Genomic DNA, 18,406 nt, shown 5'->3' on the forward strand with positions numbered 1-18,406 from the left:
ACTGCTGACATGGGAACGTCCAAGGTGGGGGCTGCTGTGTGTAATGGGCTGGGCACCTGCCGGCAGCTCTGCATAGGGCACCAGGGCCTGTAGAGAGCCTGAGATGGAGCTCCTGCCACTGCCTGGGTGTGGGGCTCACCTTGCTGTTGGGCCGTTGCAGCTCCGGAGGTGGTGGGACGCCAGCGGTATGGACGGCCTGTGGACTGCTGGGCTATCGGTGTCATCATGTACATCTTGTAAGTATAGGGAGGGGAACACAGACTGGGGTCCTGGAGTTCTGAGCCTGGCTTGCAGGCTAGCTGAGGAGGGGGCCAGCCAGAGACTGGGTCAGGGAGCAGAAGATATGTTTGTGGAGGAGATGGTAGTTGGAGAGATGAGTATGGGGGGTGGAGCCAGAAGCTGGGCCAGGAAGCTGATATTGGAGGGACAGGGACAAATGGACTGGGCTGTAGAGTCAAGGACATGGTGCAGGGGTGACAGCCAGAGACCACATCCAGGAAACTAGCTGAGAGAGTGAGCCAACAACCAGGACCTGGACCTGGACCCTAGGGAAGAGGGCCGGAGACCAAAGGGGCCCTGGGGAAGGGGGCCAGAGAGCGAGGGGACCAGAGAGCGAGGGTCCCCAGACCCCAGGGAGGGGAGCTGGAAGGGCCCCAGGGAAGGGGGCCGGAGACCAAGGGGCAGTGATGGGGTAAGTGGAGCCAAGGTGTAGTGAGCGCTGGGCCAGGCCAGGCATGCTCACCGCCCCGACGTTCTCGCCCCACGCAGGCTGTCGGGGAACCCACCCTTTTATGAGGAGGTGGAAGAGGACGACTACGAGAACCATGATAAGAATCTCTTCCGCAAGATCCTGGCCGGCGACTATGAATTTGACCCGCCTTACTGGGACGAGATCTCCCAGGCGGGTGAGGCTCGCTCGCCTGGGGGCATGGCTGGGCATCTGGGTCCAGAACCAGCGTGATGCTCGCTCAGAGTCCCACTCGCAAACCCAGCCCTGAGAGCCAATGGAACAGAGGAGCCCATGTAGGCGAGATTCACCCCCATGCAGAGCCTGCAGAGCCCCCGCTGCGGGGACCCCATACACTCCTACCCTCCCTTGAGAGACCACTCAGTGGGAGAGAGGAAAACAACAGTTACTGCCAGTCCTGCTCTATGGCAACCCCAACCCAGTCCTCGTCACCTCCCCTCCCCCCCGACCCCGCCCTGTTCTACAGAATTGCAACCCATCCTCATCCCACCCCTACCAGTGCTCTTCTACAGGATCCTAACCCCATCCTCGTAAGCCCCCCCCACCAGTCCTCTTCTGTGGGAAGCCAGCCAACCCCATCCTCATCCCGCCCCCGTCAGCCCTGTTATATGGGACCCCAACGCCATCCTCATTCCACCCCCCCACCAGTGCTGTTCTGTGGGACCCCAACCACGTCTGCGTCCTGCCCCTGCCAGCCCTGTTCTACAGGGACTGCAACCCTGTCATCATCCCACCCCAGCCAGTCCTGTTCTGTGGGACCCCAATCCTGTCCTCTTCCTGGCCAGCCCTCTTCTACGGGGTCCTAACTCCATCCTCATCCTGCCCGTGCCAGTCCTGTTCTATGGGGACACCATCCCCTCCCCCTCCTCAGCCAGTCCTGTGGGGGTTAGTGACTGTCCAGGGAGTGCTGTCCCTGGAGTGGGGGGTGGGAGGCAGGGCACAGCGGGATGGGGCCTGCTCCAGGAGTGAAGGCCCAGTCCCCATCCCAGGCTGCCCTGTGGGAGAGGAGTCGGATAAGAGCTGTCTGAGCAGCCTGTGCAAGCCTGGTCCCTGGGGAAAGCAGTGACCAGCCATGGCGGGCGCATGCTCCCTGCCCTGCACAGACCTTTCCTGGTGATCGGTCGGTAGAGCCCCCTGCCACCCCTTCCTCCAGCAGAGCAGCCAGCCACAGAGGGCTTTGGGCTCCTTTGTTCCTCTCCATTCTCCGCCAGCCCCACTCCTCTGCGGATGAGAACAGGGAGCTTGAGCGTCCACTACCCGCCACCATCCCCTTTCGAGCCGTGCCCCAGCATATGGCCGGCCTGAGCACTAAGCGCCTTCTTCCCACTTGCTGTCTCTGCAGCTAAGGAACTGGTGACCCGTCTGATGGAGGTGGACCAGGACCAGAGGATCACAGCTGAAGAAGCCATCTCCCACGAGTGGTAAGGCAGCGCTGGTGACTCCAGGCGAGGGGCCTTCTGGCAGGAGGACCCTGGAGGGATGGAGGGGACACTGACTAGTATCGTGAGAGTTGGGAGGGACATGAGACCCCAGCTCCACTTAATGGTGCCAGGGGAAGAGCTGGGTGCAGGCTGGAGGTGGTGGGGACTGGGTGGGTGGAGCGCCCCACGGGCCCCCTGGGTTAAGGGGGGAAGCAGAGTGTGGGAGCATGGGGCTGGGAGGGCAGCTGGTCATTGACGTGTGTTTCTGCTTCCAGGATTTCTGGCAACGCCGCCTCCGATAAGAACATCAAGGACGGCGTCTGCGCTCAAATTGAGAAGAACTTTGCCAGAGCGAAGTGGAAGGTACATAGCTCTCGCCCCATGCTCAGGTGCTTCCACCCATGGGGAGCCCTGAGCAGAGCAGAGAGGAGATCTCAGCCTCCCCCTGCACCATGTTCTCCACAGTCAGGGTAGGAAGGGTAATCTGGGAGTGGGGAACAGGCCTGGGATTGCACAGATCAGCAGTCAGTTCCCAGCTGAGCCACCGACACCCTGGGCCAGTCACTGAACCTACCCTGGGTCTCAGTCCTGCTCTGGACCACAGGGTGTGGTGTGGAGGGAGGATCTCGCAGTGATGGGTGCAGAGAAGACAGGAGGGCCAGGTGAGTACCGAGACAGAGAGGTCTCTGGTGTCCCGCTCTCAGGCAGGGCTAGGAAACCAGCCTGTCAGCAGGCAAAGCTGCTCCCACTGCGGCTCCAGCCCCTCTGCTGCAGCTGTCCGGGGAGCTGCCAGGAAGGGATCCATCAGGTGAAGGGCCCCAGAGGAAGGCAGAGGATTAGTATGCTCAGAGGGGGCTTGAACTGGGCTTTTCCAGACCCAGTTGCCACTGGGTTTCTTTCTTGTTTAACATTCACTCTGTATTTCCTGGCTTTGTAATGCTCAGGTCTCACATCAGGGGTCTCAAACACGCGGCCTGCAGAGTTATTTCCTGCGGCCACCAAGCTCCTCTCCCCCACCGCCTCCCACCCTTCCCCCCCAGCACTCTGCGTCCCAACTCCTCTGCCTACCTCCAGGCGCTTCCCACCACCAAACAGCTGTTTGGCGGCACTTAGCACTTTCCAGGAGGGAGGGGGGAGGAGCGGGGACACTCAGGGGAGGAGGCGGAGAAGAGGCGGGGATTTGGGGAAGGGGTTGGAATAGGGGCAGGGAGGGGGCGGAGTTGGGGTGGGGACTTTGGGGAAGGGGTTGGAATGGAGGTAGGGAAGGGGTGGGAAGAGGTGGGGCAGGAGCGAGGCCTTATGGAAGGGGTAGAGTGGCGGCGGGAGGGGTGTCAGTGATGCGGCCCTCAGGCCAATGTACTAGTCCTCATGTGGCCCTTGTGGTGATTTGAGTTTGAGATCCCTGTCTCACACAAACTCTCCAATAGCAAGGTCCTGCCATAGCCAGCATTGGACACTGCCTCAGTTTCCCTAGAGTTTCAGTCAGTCACCGACTCCCAGTGCTGGCCCATCATTGTAGTGACCTAACCCTCTGGAGAAGTCTGAAAGAGCCACCCCTTTTGGGGTAATCAGAGTCTGTCCATTGTCCCCTTAACAGCAGGGGTCACTGCACCCCTCCCCCCCACACACACAGGGCGGCAGCCTAGGGAGAATCTGTGCGCACCCCCTGCTGAGGGTATCCAGAGCCCTAACAACTGGGCTGTCAGCCCCCTTAGTCCAAATTACCCTGTGTCCATCTCAGAACCTCTCCTTATGCTCCCACTCACCCCTGGCCGGCCAGGGCTGCTGTCCTGGGGATCTTCTCCAGTCTGCCTGGACCACAGGCCTGTACCTCTCCTCCACCTGGGAGGGCAAGCCAGGTTTGGCCCAGCTGAGCCCTAGCCTCCTTAAAGGGCCAGCTCACCCTAGGGCACCTCCCCAAGCATAGTGTTGACCCCAAAAGGAGGCTCCACTGTTGCTATTGATTTGCATGGTTGGAGCCCCGGTACTGTGGTGATGGGCGGCTGTATACAAGCCCAAGTCAAGCAGGCAGTATGACACCATATAATTCTGGGGTAACTGCAGCATCCCCATAATGTCTGTTCCCTTTGAGACTTGGTCTACACTTAAAATGTAGCAGTGCTCAGAGGTGTGAAAAAATTCACCCCCAAGGGCTGTAGCTAAGCCTACCCAACCCCCGGCATAGACCCTTCCATTAACCTGGCTACCACTGCCTGGGAAGGCACGTTTCCTGCAGCAAGGGGAGAACCCTTTCCATCAATGGAGGAAGAGTCTACACTAGGTTTCAGAGTAGCAGCCATGTTAGTCTGTATTCGCAAAAAGAAAAGGAGTATTTGTGGCACCTTAGAGACTAACAAATTTGTCTCTAAGGTGCCACAAGTACTCCTTTTCTTTTTGCGAATACAGACTAACACGGCTGCTACTCTGAGACCTGTCATTATGCAAGGCACTGAATTTAGCCGTATGGAGTGGAAATCTATTAAAAATTTGTTAGTCTCTAAGGTGCCACAAGTACTCCTTTTCTTTTTGTCTACACTAGGGCACTCAGTGGCAGTGCTGCAGCTGTACCACTGGAGCACTCATGGTGTATCCATCCCCTGAGTCACTGGTCACAGAGCCTGGCTCTTGCCCCTGCACGCTGCACTTGTTTGGGGGAGCTGCAGGGCTGGGAAGGCTGGGGCAGACAGAGGGGCACGGAGCAGTGGGCAGGATGGAGGAGGAGGTAGGAGCTCAGTGTGGGGGCAGAGGGCCAGTCAGCAATGGTGAAAGACCACCCATGCCGTGGTGACCGATGGGATTCCTCCCCTCCCCGCAGAAAGCCGTGCGAGTGACCACGCTTATGAAGCGGCTCCGTGCACCCGAGCAGGCTGAGCCGGCAAAGCCGACCCTGCCAGCTGCCGCCATGCTGGACAGTGCCACCTTGCCAGCCCCCGCCACTGCCACGCAGCCTGCGGCCACCGCCACACCTGACAGCACTGCCCCAACAGCGGGAGCCCCAACTACGTGTAATGGAGAAGAAGCCACTGCCCCCAGTGCCACCCCCGAGGCCTGGACCGAGGAAACCGGCTGAACAGGAGGGATGGGGTGGGGAAGCACTGGATCTCTCATTGTACATAGTTGCTGGCATGGTATCCAAACCTCCCTGGCTCTCTGTCTGTCCCTGCTATGTGCCTGTCTGTCTGACTCTGTCTACCCCCAGCTGGGCCACTGCACAGAGCTTCTATTTTCTATGTTCCTGAGCCTGGAGCGACCCAATAGGCCCAGTTGGACAGACAGAGGCAGAAGCAGAGCCCCTTGCATGGAGTTTTCTCTCTCTCCCTTTGCTTTTCTTTTCTCTGTCTCCTTTGGTGGCTTTGTTGGTTTCCTTTCCTCACTGGAGGCTGCTCTCTGAGTCTGCCCACTCACTGAACCACCTGATCCCCCATCACTGGGCCAAGCGAGAGGAAGCCGGCACGTCAGGATCAAACACAACCACCCTCCTGAGTTCCAGATCCAATTGGGAGCCTGGACACAGATCCAACTGTGTCCATACCCAGCACTTGTGTGTGTGTGCATTTACATACAGCTGCATGTATGTGCTGTGTGTCCATTGCAGTGTATGTGTCTCCGGACATGGGGTGTTTGTGTGGGTGTCCATATGAATTAGTGCGTGTCTGGGTGTCTGTGATTATACATTGGTGTGTGTGTATGGGTCTCTGGGTGGGTGGGTGTGTCCATATGTGTATCCATGGGTGAACAAGTGTGCGTTTATTGGGTGCATTCACCCTGGGAGTGGGGAGAGAGGCAATCCTGAGCCATTTAGGGAAGGATCTGAGCACCAGTCTGGAGAGCAGCAGCTGAGCTGAGCTGGCTGGAGGGGTGGGGTGACAAGGAGGCAGGGAGGGCTTGAGATTCAAGTGGCCTAGGACAGGGATGCTGCACTTAGATCCCAGATAAAGCTTCCCATGCAATTGCTGGCACCAGTGGGACTCCCCCTCTCATGCCTACAGGTTCCTGTTGAATCATAGGATCATAGAAGATTAGAGTTGGAAGAGACCTCAGGAGGTTATCTAGTCCAACCCCCTGCTCAAAGCAGGACCAGCCCCAACTAAATCTTCACAGCCAGGGCTTTGTCAAGACAGACCTTAAAAACCTCTAAGGATGGAGATTCCACCACCTCCCTAGATAACCCATTCCAGTCCTTCACCACCTTCACCGAGCTTGCTTGGAGCTTTGGGTGATGTGCAGAGAGCAAGTGGCCTGGGTGTCCCTCCTCCCTGCTGTAATGGTGGCATCTGGCCCCATGGACTGCAGACCTGCCTTCCTCCCCGTGGATGAGGGAGACGCCTGAGCATCAGCGCTGCCTCACCCTGGCCAGTAAGCACTGGGTATGTCCTGTATCTCCCTAATCTGCATCCACAGCAGGCTCCAGAAGGGGCTGGATCCACGTGGGGGTGAGACACATCATCCCTACACTCTGCTCCGCTGCTTTAGAGCCTGAACCCACGGCAGATACAGACCAGACTCCACTGACTCACAGTGGCATCCTCCCAGCATGACACTTTTGGTCTCACTGCTGCCTTCGCAGGCTCACTGGTGTCACTGACAGCAATGGTCCTGCTGCCAGGCTGTGGGCACCAGGGCTGCCTGTGGTGGCTCAATGTGTGGAGGAGCCCAGCATTTGTGCATCACGGCCACCGCTGGAGCAGCGCTGGGAGGAACAAGGGGGCTGCTGGGAATGTCCAAGGGGCTGCAGACCCCTCACAAGAGGTGCCTCTGTAGCTGTCCAGTGGCCATCACAAACTCCGCATGGCCAGGGACTAGAACCGCAGCCCTGCTGAAAGCTGGCCCCCAATCCCTGTGTGTGCTGATTCAAAGGTGTGCAGGAGCTCTGGGTTGGCCTGTTGGAACAAGGGGGAGCAGGGAGGGGTTGGGGGTTGACTCATCGCCAAAGCACTGTCCTATGCCTCTTTCTACAAGAACAGCTTTGCCATTGTCCAGGCTGATTATGGTGTTTGCAGCCCACGTGTGACAGCACACAGCATGTCTATGGGAGCAGTATGGTGAGTGTGTGAGACTTATATGGCACAGCTCTGGTCCCGGCTTTGGCTGTGTGAGATTCAGCCCCTGCTCGATGTGTTTATGGAGGCTCTGGGGGTGGGAGTGGTGTATATACTCTCGTTGTGTGGATGTGTATACATAGTGACCCACGTGTGCCCTGTTCAGCACTGTGTAGTCTTATTTCCTCCCGGAGGCTTAACCTGGGGCACATAGAGGTTCTGTACTGTGGAGGCTGAGGCCTGGGCCCATCCAGTCCGAGCGGGGCTTTCCTGACTGTAGTGCTGGACAGTGGCCCCTTGCAGAGTTGTGTTCCCTTGCCCCGACCCTGAATTGACAGTTTGCAGAACTAGGGCTGGCCTTAGGGAAAATGGTGCCCTGGTCCCTGCTGCCTCCTCTGGCCCCTAACCCATCCTCCCTGAGCCTTGCTGTCTCCCCCAGCCCCCCATCGCCCCTGCATCAGCAGCTAGCAGTGCACATTTTACCATTTTAGGGTGGGGATGAGCACTGATTGGACTATCAGGTTCTATCAGGATAGCCTGATACGAATGTGGCTTCTGGAACAGAGTGGATCCAAGGTGATAAGATGTTTGGCACGTGGCTCATTGAGCCACTCTTCTGCTCCCACCCCTGATTGTGCTCCTCCCCCATTGCCCTGAGCTCCCTTCTGTGGCCTTGCACCCCAGTCCTGCCCCACTCCTTGTCTCTTTCCCATGGCGCCCCCCGCCCTTCACCCACAGCGCCCACCCTATAAGGCTGGCCCTGTGCTGAACTGTAGCAGCAGGGGGCTTTGTCCTCTTGGGGAGCACATGGTCCGCTCTGGTCTCCAGGCCCATTATAGTGCCCACCCCATGGAGCCAGCCCTGCCCAAGGAGACTTGCTCTGGGCTTGTTTTGTGCTGGGCTGTTTGGGCATATGGCGGTGGAAAGGGATTGGTTTTAGCTGCTGGTAAGCAGAGTCTGGGATCCTACTCTAGCACAAGAGAAGATTTTTCTAGTTTCCTGAGTCATTGCCCATTGGCAAGAATGTGTTTTACAGCTAAATGTTCTAGAGCACTCTGCACTTGTGAAGGTTCTAGATCATCCTAGAGGAGAGCTCCTGACAGCTCTAGGGCATCTCAGGCATCCAGCTTGTGAAGGTCTTGTCCTAGATCACATCACATGCTTGCCAATAAGTGATCTAGATTGCCACCACCCTGTTGAGGTTCTAGAGTTTCCAATGTGAAACCTTATAGGGGCTATAGCAGAGGTGGGCAAACTACAGGCATCCTGCCTGGCCCCTGAGCTCCCGGCTGGGGAGGCTAGTGGCCCCTCCCCTGCTGTCCTCTGTCCCCCACCCATCTCCCAGGCTTTCCAATAAGCCTGTCCTGCTGCTCTGAGCAGCATGGTAAGGGGGCGGGGGGAGGGAGGTTGGATAAGGGGCAGGAGGTCCCAGGGGGCAGTCAGGGGATGGGGGGCGGTTGGGGGGGCGGTCAGGAGACCGGGAGCGGGGGGGTTGGATAGGGGGTGGGGTCCCGGGAGGTTGGGGGATCCTGGGAGGGGGGACAGGGAGCAGGGGGGGTTGGATAAGGGGTAGGGTCCTGGGGGGGTAGTTAGGGACAGGGGTCCCGGGAGGGGGTGGTCAGGGGACAAGGGGAGGGGTTGGATGGGTCAGGGGTCCCAGGGGGCCTGTCAGGATGCAGGGGTGTGGATAAGGGTCAGGGCAGTCAGGGGACAGGGAACGGGGGGGTTGGATAGGGGGTTGGGACCCGGGGGGGCAGTTAGGGCTGGGGGTGTCCCTGGAGGGGGCAGTCGGGACAAGGAGCAGAGGGGTTGGATGGCTTGGGAGTTCTGAGGGGGGCAGGAAGTGGGAGGGGGCAGATAGGGGGCAGGGGCCAGGCTGTTTATGGAGGTACAGCCTTCCCTACCTGGCCCTCCATACCATTTTGCAACCCCGATGTGGCCCTCGGGCCAAAAAGTTTGCCTGGCCCTGGGCTATAGAGTGCTCCAGAAATATTGCATTCTGGTGGAATGCACAGTCTAGAGCTTGGATCAGGATCTGTCCCACCCTGCCCCAGTTTAGGGTGCAGCCTTATCTAGTGCTCTAGTGAATGAGCCATTGGGTGCTGGTTAGATACCACTCTACCATGTGGTCACAACCGTGGGAGCCTGAACAACCCCACCCGATGCTTTAGTTCAAAGGCCTAGAAGTAGTCTTGTGAAGGCATTTGCCTGCCTGTTCCTAGGTGCAGGGTGCTTGCAGCACTGGCTATCAGTTCTTTGAAGGGTAGGGGAGAGCAGTCCAGATGAGAGCCCTGTGAGCTATGCTCACTTGACGAAAGCCCCTCAGGTACCCCCGGGTCAGGCCTGGCCCATCAGCCCCCTGTGTCCCCTTCCCCTGGCCCCAAACTAAACATAGGAGGGAAGCCTGAGTCCCGCTGTGACGGGCCTGCAGAGTTGACCTGCCATCAGTGGGGCGTTCTCCACAGCTGCCTGCCCCAGGGCCCTCCCAGCCTGCGGTTTTCTGGGCTATGGTCCCACCACTCCAGCTTTACTTTCCCCTTGTCCTTGATTTGCAGCTGCATGTTTGTAGGGTTGAGTTCTGTCTATGAAACTTTTATTTCCACTACGACCACCCAGAAGCTCCTGTGTGATCGCTGCACTGTACCACTGGCAAATAAAGACCTTCTGAGGACAAACCGAGAAAGCACCAGCCATACCTGCTCTGTCTCTTTGTCTGCCCTGCCAATGAACTCTGCCCTTCTAGGGGCCAGTTCATACACCAGGCTGCTGCCAGGAGCAGATCCTCTAGCCAGCTGCCATGCATGCCTCTGTGCCTCAGAGCTGAGCTGGGGGAAGAGTGGGTGGGACACAGATGCTCTGGGGGCTGGAAGGAACAAGGGGTGGGGTAGGTAGAGGTGCAGCTAAGAGGAGGTTAATCACCGAGTCTTGGGGATTCCCCCTCCCCCCCCCGCCTCTAAAATCCAGCTCATCTGATCTCTGCTGTCCTGTGGGCAGGCACAGCACCCCCTCTGTCTGCTATGCACAGACTGCAGCACAGTCTGCTCCAAAAGGGGTTGGGAAACGGCTGGGAGCAAGCCTCAGAGCACCGGAGTGTCTAGCATGGCAGCAACTCCCCAGATGTTCTTCCCCCAGCCCTGGGCCAGGATGTGGCCCTGGAGAGGGGACCCCACCTAATAGCCACTGCATGCTCCAGGGATGAGGAGCAGATCCCCTAGTTCTCACTGATATCGTGCAATGGGGCCAACAGTCCTTGTGAATGGGCAAGGAAATGGGATCAAAAAGGAGGATTGCGATCCAATCATCGGCCACTCCCAAGCTGATGTTTCAGATGTTTCCCAGAATCCTTTGCACTGGTGCTCCCATGATGCTTCATTGGAAGGTCTGTGGGAAGCAGGATGGTTTGTTGGGTTCTCCTGGCATATGAGGAGACAAAGGCTTGAGACAGCATGCTACAGCAGGAGCCGTCTGTTAAACAAATGGTACATCATTACAAATGTAAGAGAGCTGGATGGTGTCAGGGTAGCTGGAGATTTTGGTGGATGAGTAAGGGTCAGCTGGGACTTAACGTGCCCACAAAGCCAGGGGAGTCCTTGTGAGCACATGATTAGATGGTCCTGCTATAACGATTGGCAGTGGGATAGTTGGAGTTGATAATCAAATCACCATCATTAGGTTTCAGATTTAACACTCCCACAGAGATGGATGGAGCAGCTCACACCTCCCAGAGCTATGGTGTTGGGCTTTTTGCAGCCCTGGACACATGGCAGTGTCAGTGACACTCAGGCCACATTTGCCAGGTGGTGGGCTGGAAACAGGATTGTTTAATGGAAGATGAGACTCTGCACCCAGTCCCCTAACAAGAGACAAACGGTGTTCCATCCCCCAGGTCCCGCCCCTTGAGTCTGCAGGCCCTGCCCCGACTCACACGCCCCACCCCATGAGCGGGCCTTACAACAGCGCACACGGCGCCCCTGAATGTGCGGCCCCCGCCCCACGCCCCAGCTGTGCGCTCCGGCCGGTCAGGCTGGGGCGGGGCTAAGACCCCGTGCTCCCGTTAGCCTCGCCCCAGAGAGCCCGCTGGGGCCAGGCGGGGGAGCAACTGGAGGAAGCCGGCCCCGCCCCCTCCTCAGCCATGTAGCGCGACGGGGCGGGCCCCGCGCCTTTCCCGGGGGCGTCATTTCCGGCTCATGCCGGAAGCCACCTCGGAATGAACCAGATTTGAACTGGTAACGCGATGCGAACCGGGGCGACCTCCCGCTCCGGGACCGAGCCCATCTCCCGCGAGGGCCCCGTCGTCAGGGGGCGGGGGATGGCTGGGGCAGAGCGGGAAGCCGGGCGGGAGCTGGCCCGAGTGCCCCGCTCGGGCTGCCCGCCGTTTCCTCGGCGCCCTGTCCCGGAGAGAGCCGCTGCCGCCTACACCCGCGCGTCCGCCCAGCCAGGCGGGCCCCGACCCGGGCAGCCTCCAGCCTGTGCTCGGCGCGAGTCCCCGGCTCGTTCCCTGCTGCAGCTTCCAGCGTGACAGCTGCTGTGACCCCGACGGGACGCTGGGCTCGGGCCCCGGCTCGCGCTGGGAGCTAGCGTCGCCCTTCCGGGCTGGCTGCAGTCTGGGGGGGGGGCACGTGGCTCCCGGTGGGACAAGTCTCTACAGCCACTAGGGCAAAGTCAAGATTCTGCCCCATCTGGGTGTATCGTGCTGGGCACAAACACGTCGTGTGGGCTGGATGTATCCTGGGGACAGTATGTTTGACACCCGTGCCATATACAGCAACATCTCCTTAATCCCCACCCATGCCTGGCCATGAGTACTATGAATAGCAGCATGCCCTGCATATTATACCCTACAGTGCCTTCTGTGCCATCCCTCTGACCTGCCTGCAGCTCATAGTGGGTCCCCCCGTGCCATCCTAAATGTCAGGTTATGCCCTGTGTATAGCAGCCTGGCCCCTATGCCAGCTAAAGATCCAAGCTTCTGAGGCTGTTTGGTGTTGGTTTGGGAGACAGCCCCGCTGAGGCTGGTGTGTTCATCTCTCCTTGCATAGGCCAAGGAGAGGTGCTTCCCTGGTTGTGCTGTGGCAGCCTCTTGGATGTCAGTCGGAACAATAGAGGATGCCTATCCGTGCCCACTGTACCATCTGCTCGGATTTCTTTGACAATCACAAGGATGTGGCAGCTATCCACTGCGGACACACCTTCCATCAGGAGTGGTGAGTAGACATGGACAGCATGACAGGTAGTGGTAAAAACATGCATCTCCTTCAACTGCTGAGTTAATATGTCTTATGATGATGTGAGTATCTCTAGCGAAACGGAGGAAGTGCCTCTCCAGTGTTTTGTTCTTGTGATAATCTCTTGTCTTTCTGCATTTCAGTCTCTGAACTCTTCAGCCTCCTCTTCTCCAATCCTGCTGTTTGCAAATGTTATAGTTGAAGGGGATGAACACAGACATTAAAAACCATGCACCTTATGCCTGGCTGACCCTTCTTGCTTTTTGAAGGGGTGGGTTGACAGATTGTTAGTTGGCCATCATCATAGTGCAGGTTTCTAAAAGTTGGGCTTTTTCTGTTTCTGAGAGATGGAGAACTAAAATAACAAGAGGTTCTGTGGGTTGGCATTGAGCTACGTTGGTATAGTTGTGTATTAGGAGCACTGGAATTGCAGGGGAGCTGCAGATCAGCACTGAAGTGCTTTGGCAGAGTTGCAGTGCCGCTGAGGGCTGTAGCAGGGAAGGGGAGGCAGTTCTGCCAATGTAATGCAAAACGGAGCAATGTGGGAAATTCTGCATGGTTCTTGACTAGTTAGTGCTGATTGTAGCTAGGCAGATTGAGTGCCTTATACGCAAAAGTAGTAAAAAGTACTTAATTTGTCTTAATGTTGTTTTTTGTAACATGGCATCCTTGAAGGCTCTGAGTGCTTTTTGAATATTAAAGTCCCACAGTGCCACTGTGAGGTGGGTAGATATCTCACCTCTTCATTTTAGTGATGAGGAAAAGTGAGGCAGAGTGGAAGTTAACTTTCCAAGCTTACAATAAGCCAGTATCCGTTTGGAAACAGGAATCGAATCCTAGTCCTGTGCTGTTAATACTCTGAGACTAAAGGAAATGTGGATTAGGCCCATCAATATACAGACTTCAAGATATGTTTTTTCCCTGTGATGTTAAATTGAAACTCATTTTTTTCATTAAAATGGAGAAATGCCAAACACGCTAAATATGTCTGTATGCCACAGGCTCTCCCCTCTTGAGCCATATGTTAAAGAAGCTTTTTTCATGGTGACCCAAACTAAGATTCTGTACCAGGGCCTAGTGTCACTTGTTGGCTCATATGATTCTCCTTGGGAAGTCTTATTTCTGAGTTTCTCTTGACTGCCAGACAAATAAATAACTCTGGTAACTGAATATCCTCTTTCCTCTTAGCAGCTTCCTTCCCTTGTAGAAAACACCTCTGCTGTTCAAGTCTTTCTCGTCTCATTTCTTCCTTCCATCTTTTGTGTTTTGTCTGTTCTCTGTTTTCCACAATTCCCTCTCTCTCCCCTGAACCTCCTTCTCACAGTGACCCTTCTTCTGGCTAAGGGTGTGGTGCTTGGGCTTCCTTGATTGATTTTTCACTTTGTTGGAGGAATGTGCTAGAGTGAAATGGGGCTGAAACTTGCAATGCTCTTGAACTCTGATGCGGGTGCTGCTCCCTCCCCCTTCACGCTTGTCCCTTCCCCATCTGTGGTCTTGGTTTCCTTGCCTTCTCCATCAGAGATACCATTGTGTTGCTTCTACACAAAGTGCTTGTCCATGCGCTTCAGCAGGAGCAGGCTAAAGACAAAACAATCCTAATCAATTCCATGCTTTTGCTGGAGTTCCTTTGCAAGTGATTTGAGCTGGAGGCATGTGCTCTTCCTGTGGGATCAATTGAGTGTGTGGGGGGAGGGGGGCAGAGGGGACATGTTTTACCAGGGTGCGCTCATCCACATCAAAATGAATCACCCTGGCGATGGTCACTGACTTTAATGAAAAGAACATCTGGGGATCGCTTTGCTCAGTAATGGTTTGGCGGGGGGGTAAGGGGAACTGTGCCCTTTGGATATGACTGGCTAAGCTATTTGTTTTGCTGCCAGTAATCACACAGTTCTTAAGGTGCTCTGAAGACCCAATTCCTAACATCAGACTGCACAGTCTTCTCCACATGCTGTTCTCCTGGGGAGCTTAAAGCATGTCCCAAACATCCTCCATTTGATAGAAATTATTCCTCTGTTTCCTGGTAGGTTAGCAATGTAGCCCTTGGTTGACAACCTTTAGAACAGATGATCTTAAATTCTAACAATTCACTGTATATTTTTTTTTCTCTTTCTCCCGCAGTCTCATCCAGTGGTTTGACACTGCTCCGAGTCGGACTTGTCCACAGTGTAGAATCCAGGTAAATCCTTAATCCTGAATAAAACACTGTATTTCTACATCCCAGTGCTGTCTACCAGCACTGTCAGAGCTCAGGCCTGAGGGCACAGTGATGGCTCACAGAGGCGTTGATGGCATGCAGAGATTGGCTGTCACCTCTCAGTCACCATCAGACTGTGCTGGACGTCACTACTTACACTCTAGCAGAGAGGCTAAGGAGTGAATGGGCCATGGAGACTGAAATCCTCCTTCGAAGCCTCTCCAGGCCAGATTGGGGCACATTGGGAAGCATGTTTTGCTACTGCCAGGCCTTCAGGGCTTTTACTGTGGCAAAACTTCACTAGCACTAAATGGAAAAGGGGTGGAGGGAGCTAGGAAATAATCTAAGCCTGAGATTTTTATTACAGTACTTCCTAGCTTCCCCAGCTGAGATCAGGACACTGCACATACACACAGTGAGAGACAGTCCCTGCTCTGGAGCACTGAGCCTAAAGAGGGGAAAAAAGACAGCGGGTGGGAGACAGGAAGGATTATCTCCCTTCTACAGATTAGGAACCAAGGCACAGAGATTCAGTGACTCACTCATGGTCACCCAGGGAGTCTGGGCAGAACCAGGAACTGAACCCAGCTCTTCTGAGTCCCAGTCCAGTGCCTGAACCCCAAGACCATATTTCTTAAGTTAGTCTGGTTCTTGTGCCTCACGTTACAGTGATTATCAAGATTGGGGGTCTTGGCTTGTGCTAGGGTGTATTGGCTATACTCTGAGCTGAGTTACATGGAGGAGTCAGTTCGCAGCCAGCATGTTAATTTTATAGGTGTGCTCCTGTCTTTTTCTTTTCTTTCAAGGTCTTGGCCCTTGTTTCTTCCCTGACTTGTTGATTCCCTGTATTCTTCACCGCCTCTTACATCTCTGGGTTACCATGGAGTTACTCACAAAATAACATCTTATGTAGCAGTAACTATGCAATTAGCTGGTGTCATGACTGCATATAATACTTAAAACACAAAGCTGTAACGGCATGGGGGAGGTAGGGAGAGCTACTGCACTCAATTAGAGCACCCTCTGCATACAGAGAGCAGCACGTACTTCTGTGTTTGGATTTGGCACTGGGTGAGTTCAGCATCAGCTGCTGGGTCTGAGCTGCCAAAGAACGAGCTGCTCTTGACTCAGAAATGCCTGAGTCTTTCTGTCATAATTCCAGGATCTTGCCTGGAGTGACGGCTGTAAATCTCAATGCTTGGGTGACAGATCCAAAACAGGATTTCACCATAGAGATGCCAACTGTGTGAACTGATTTCCACCAGCCATACCACACATTAACATCTTGTGATGGGACAGTAACCTTCTCCCATTGTAGCTGTCTGCCTAGCAGGAAAGGTTCTCCCTGCATTTTCACGCTCATGACTCTCGTCCTTTTCCATGTCTTACCTAGGTCAGCAAAAGACACATCATCAATAAGCTGTTCTTTGATGTTGCCCTGGAGGAGCAGACATCACTGGATGCAGAAAGCCTACAGGTATTCTGATTGAGTTCTCTTAACAGCAGCCTGGAGCCACAGTCTGTCCCAACAGCTTCTTTCAGTTACTGGTGGAGTCTCTAAACAGTCCTGGGTTTCAAAGGTGGATGTTGGTGTTCTTTCTCCTGTTTGCCTCTCTGCTTTCTGTCCTTGTCCTCGCCACTGAGGTCAGCTCAGCTCTTCCTGCTGAACACCTTCACGTGGTCCCTGCTTTTCTTTCAAATGAGGAAGCCATCTCTACCCCTTCGCTACTTCCCCTTCACTTGTCATCTTCCCTGAAGCCCTTCCCATATGTTATAACTGTTCAAACTCCTGTTCTTGAGGCTCCTTGATTGTTGTGGAAGGCTGGGAGACAAAGCTTTCCTGCAGCCTGGTGTGGAGGGAGTCCTGAGTTCTATCAAGCCAGTCAGCAAACCTTAGAGAACCTGGGCATAGGAGGATGATCCTCTAACTCTCCTGGGGAAGGGCCTATTAAAGGTACACTCAATTTGTTCACTTTATGCATTTAACAGTCCTCTGTGTTTAGATGAGTGTCATAGACTCGCAGGTCATACCCACTCTTGGTCCCGTACAGTCCCTGGGGGAACCCGTCAGTGTGACAGCCCTCCTTGGGGGTCCCCTCTCTCTCGGGGGTTAAGCCCCTCCGCCTCCTGGAACCACACCTCTCTAAGCCTTAGCACGCCTGTCTCTCGCCGTGGGCCCCCTCAGGGAGTTCACTCACTGTGGACCCCCAGAGCCTCCACTCCCAGAGGGAATAATGCAACCCGTCCTCTAGACAGGAGTGACTCTCAGTCAGCGTAAAACAGGAGGGTTTATTGAGCATCTGAGTACAGCATAGGAAACTCTCAGGGCCCTCAGCACAGTACATCTAAGTCTCTCCTGCATCCAGGTGGGCTCTGCCTGCTCTCTGTCTCTCTCCAGCCTCAAGCCCCTGTGCTTTCCAGCTGAGCATCTGATATCCCCTTCCCCAAGCCCCACCTTTGTCCATTGTCTTCTATCCAGGTAAACAGGATCGTCTGGGCCTCCTCTCAGCCGTTCTTTGTTCCTCTCTGGCTGGAACCAGCTGGTCAGGTCACTGGGGTCCTCTCTTTGCAGCCCGTTGTCCTCCCACTGGCCAAAACTGGTTGTGACTCCCGAAATGGGCCTCCAAGTCACCAGTCGCTGGGGTATCCATTCTCCAGGCCATTGGCTGGGGTCCCAAGTTCACTCGCTGGTCCTGCTTAATAACAAACTCTCTCTTCTATCACCTCAGTAAACCAGTAACACTCAGGGAAACTGCGTCCCCCTCCTTGGCATGCAAACCATTGGAAAAAAAAAAACAATAAAACCCCCCACTTCATCACATCTCTCTCTCCTTCAAGTCTGAACTGAGCAGGGTCACTTAGCCAATGACTTAGGGAAGTTCAAGGCCTTCACCCCATGATAAAGCATCGGCTATAACATTGGCACTCCCCCTCACAAAGCTAGGACCATGTCATAACGCTGGAGGAGCAGGCTCCATCTCAGCAGCTTGGCATTAGCCCCTTTCATTTGGTGCAGCCATGTCAGGAGCGAATGGTCAGTGTACACAGTGATGCGCTGCCCAAATAGATCTGGCTGCAACTTTTTAAGGGTCCACACCATGGCCAGGCATTCCTTCTCTGTGGCCACATAGTGCTGCTCCTGGGGCAGCAGCTTCTTGCTCAGGTACACAATGGGGTGTCTCTCCCCCTTAGTATCCGTTTGCATTAGCTTAGCACAGCACTGCACCCAGCCCAGTGTCTGAGGCATCGGTGGACACCAGGAAGGGTTTGTTAAAATCTGTGTTTACCAGCACCAGGCTTTGGATGAGTGCCCCCTTCAGCGCACAGAGAGCCTTCTGGCACTGATCAGTCCAGACCACCTTGTCTGGCTTTCCCTTCCTACAAAGCTCCATGAGGGGAGCTGCCAGGATGGCACAAAGTGCTAAAGTGTGGCACAAACCTCTGGTAGTACCCCTCCATCCCAATGAAAGCCTGGACCTGCTTCTTAGTCTGGGGAGTGGGCCAATCCTTGATTGCCTCCACTTTGGCCAGCTCTGGCTTCAGATGGCCACTCCCCACCTTGTGGCCCAACTATGACACCTCTGCCATCCCCACTCGTGCACTTTCCAGCTTTTATGGTCAGTCCTGCATCCTGGAGGCGACCCAGCACCCTCTTCACCTTGGACACATGTTCTTCCCAGGTCTGGCTAAAGACACAGATATCATCAATATACGCTAGAGCAAAGTCCTCCGTCTCCCTTAGTAACTGGTCCACCAAGCGCTGGAAGGTGGCAGGT

The 18,406-nt window shown here is 55.3% G+C and overlaps 2 protein-coding genes across 15 annotated transcripts in view; both read left to right on the top strand.

Annotated features, from left to right (window-relative positions):
• The window catches only part of CAMKV (CaM kinase like vesicle associated), a 53,455-nt gene extending 46,082 nt beyond the window's left edge, over positions 1-7,373 (top strand). For both annotated transcript variants that reach the window (XM_048856573.2, XM_048856574.2), the window contains exons 7-11: positions 161-236; positions 769-905; positions 2,091-2,169; positions 2,445-2,532; positions 4,985-7,373. In XM_048856573.2, coding sequence (XP_048712530.1) covers positions 161-236; positions 769-905; positions 2,091-2,169; positions 2,445-2,532; positions 4,985-5,239 — 635 coding nt within the window. In that variant the 3' untranslated portion in view covers positions 5,240-7,373. The remainder of the gene's footprint in view (positions 1-160; positions 237-768; positions 906-2,090; positions 2,170-2,444; positions 2,533-4,984) is intronic.
• Positions 7,374-11,349: 3,976 nt separating this feature from the next.
• TRAIP (TRAF interacting protein) overlaps positions 11,350-18,406 on the top strand; it is a 62,193-nt gene continuing 55,136 nt past the window's right edge. For 9 of the 13 annotated variants that reach the window (XR_007357497.2, XR_007357496.2, XM_048856537.2 and 6 more), the window contains exons 1-4: positions 11,350-11,434; positions 12,248-12,412; positions 14,555-14,612; positions 16,024-16,107. Coding sequence is in view for 10 of the 13 variants with exons in the window: in XM_048856537.2 (XP_048712494.1) it covers positions 12,315-12,412; positions 14,555-14,612; positions 16,024-16,107 (240 nt within the window). In the remaining 3 variants the exon portion in view is untranslated. The other 4 variants (XM_048856548.2, XM_048856539.2, XM_048856538.2 and 1 more) reach the window with 4 other exon arrangements.

The sequence above is a fragment of the Caretta caretta genome, chromosome 7, assembly GCF_965140235.1.
Source record: "Caretta caretta isolate rCarCar2 chromosome 7, rCarCar1.hap1, whole genome shotgun sequence".
Taxonomy (NCBI): Eukaryota; Metazoa; Chordata; order Testudines; family Cheloniidae; genus Caretta; species Caretta caretta.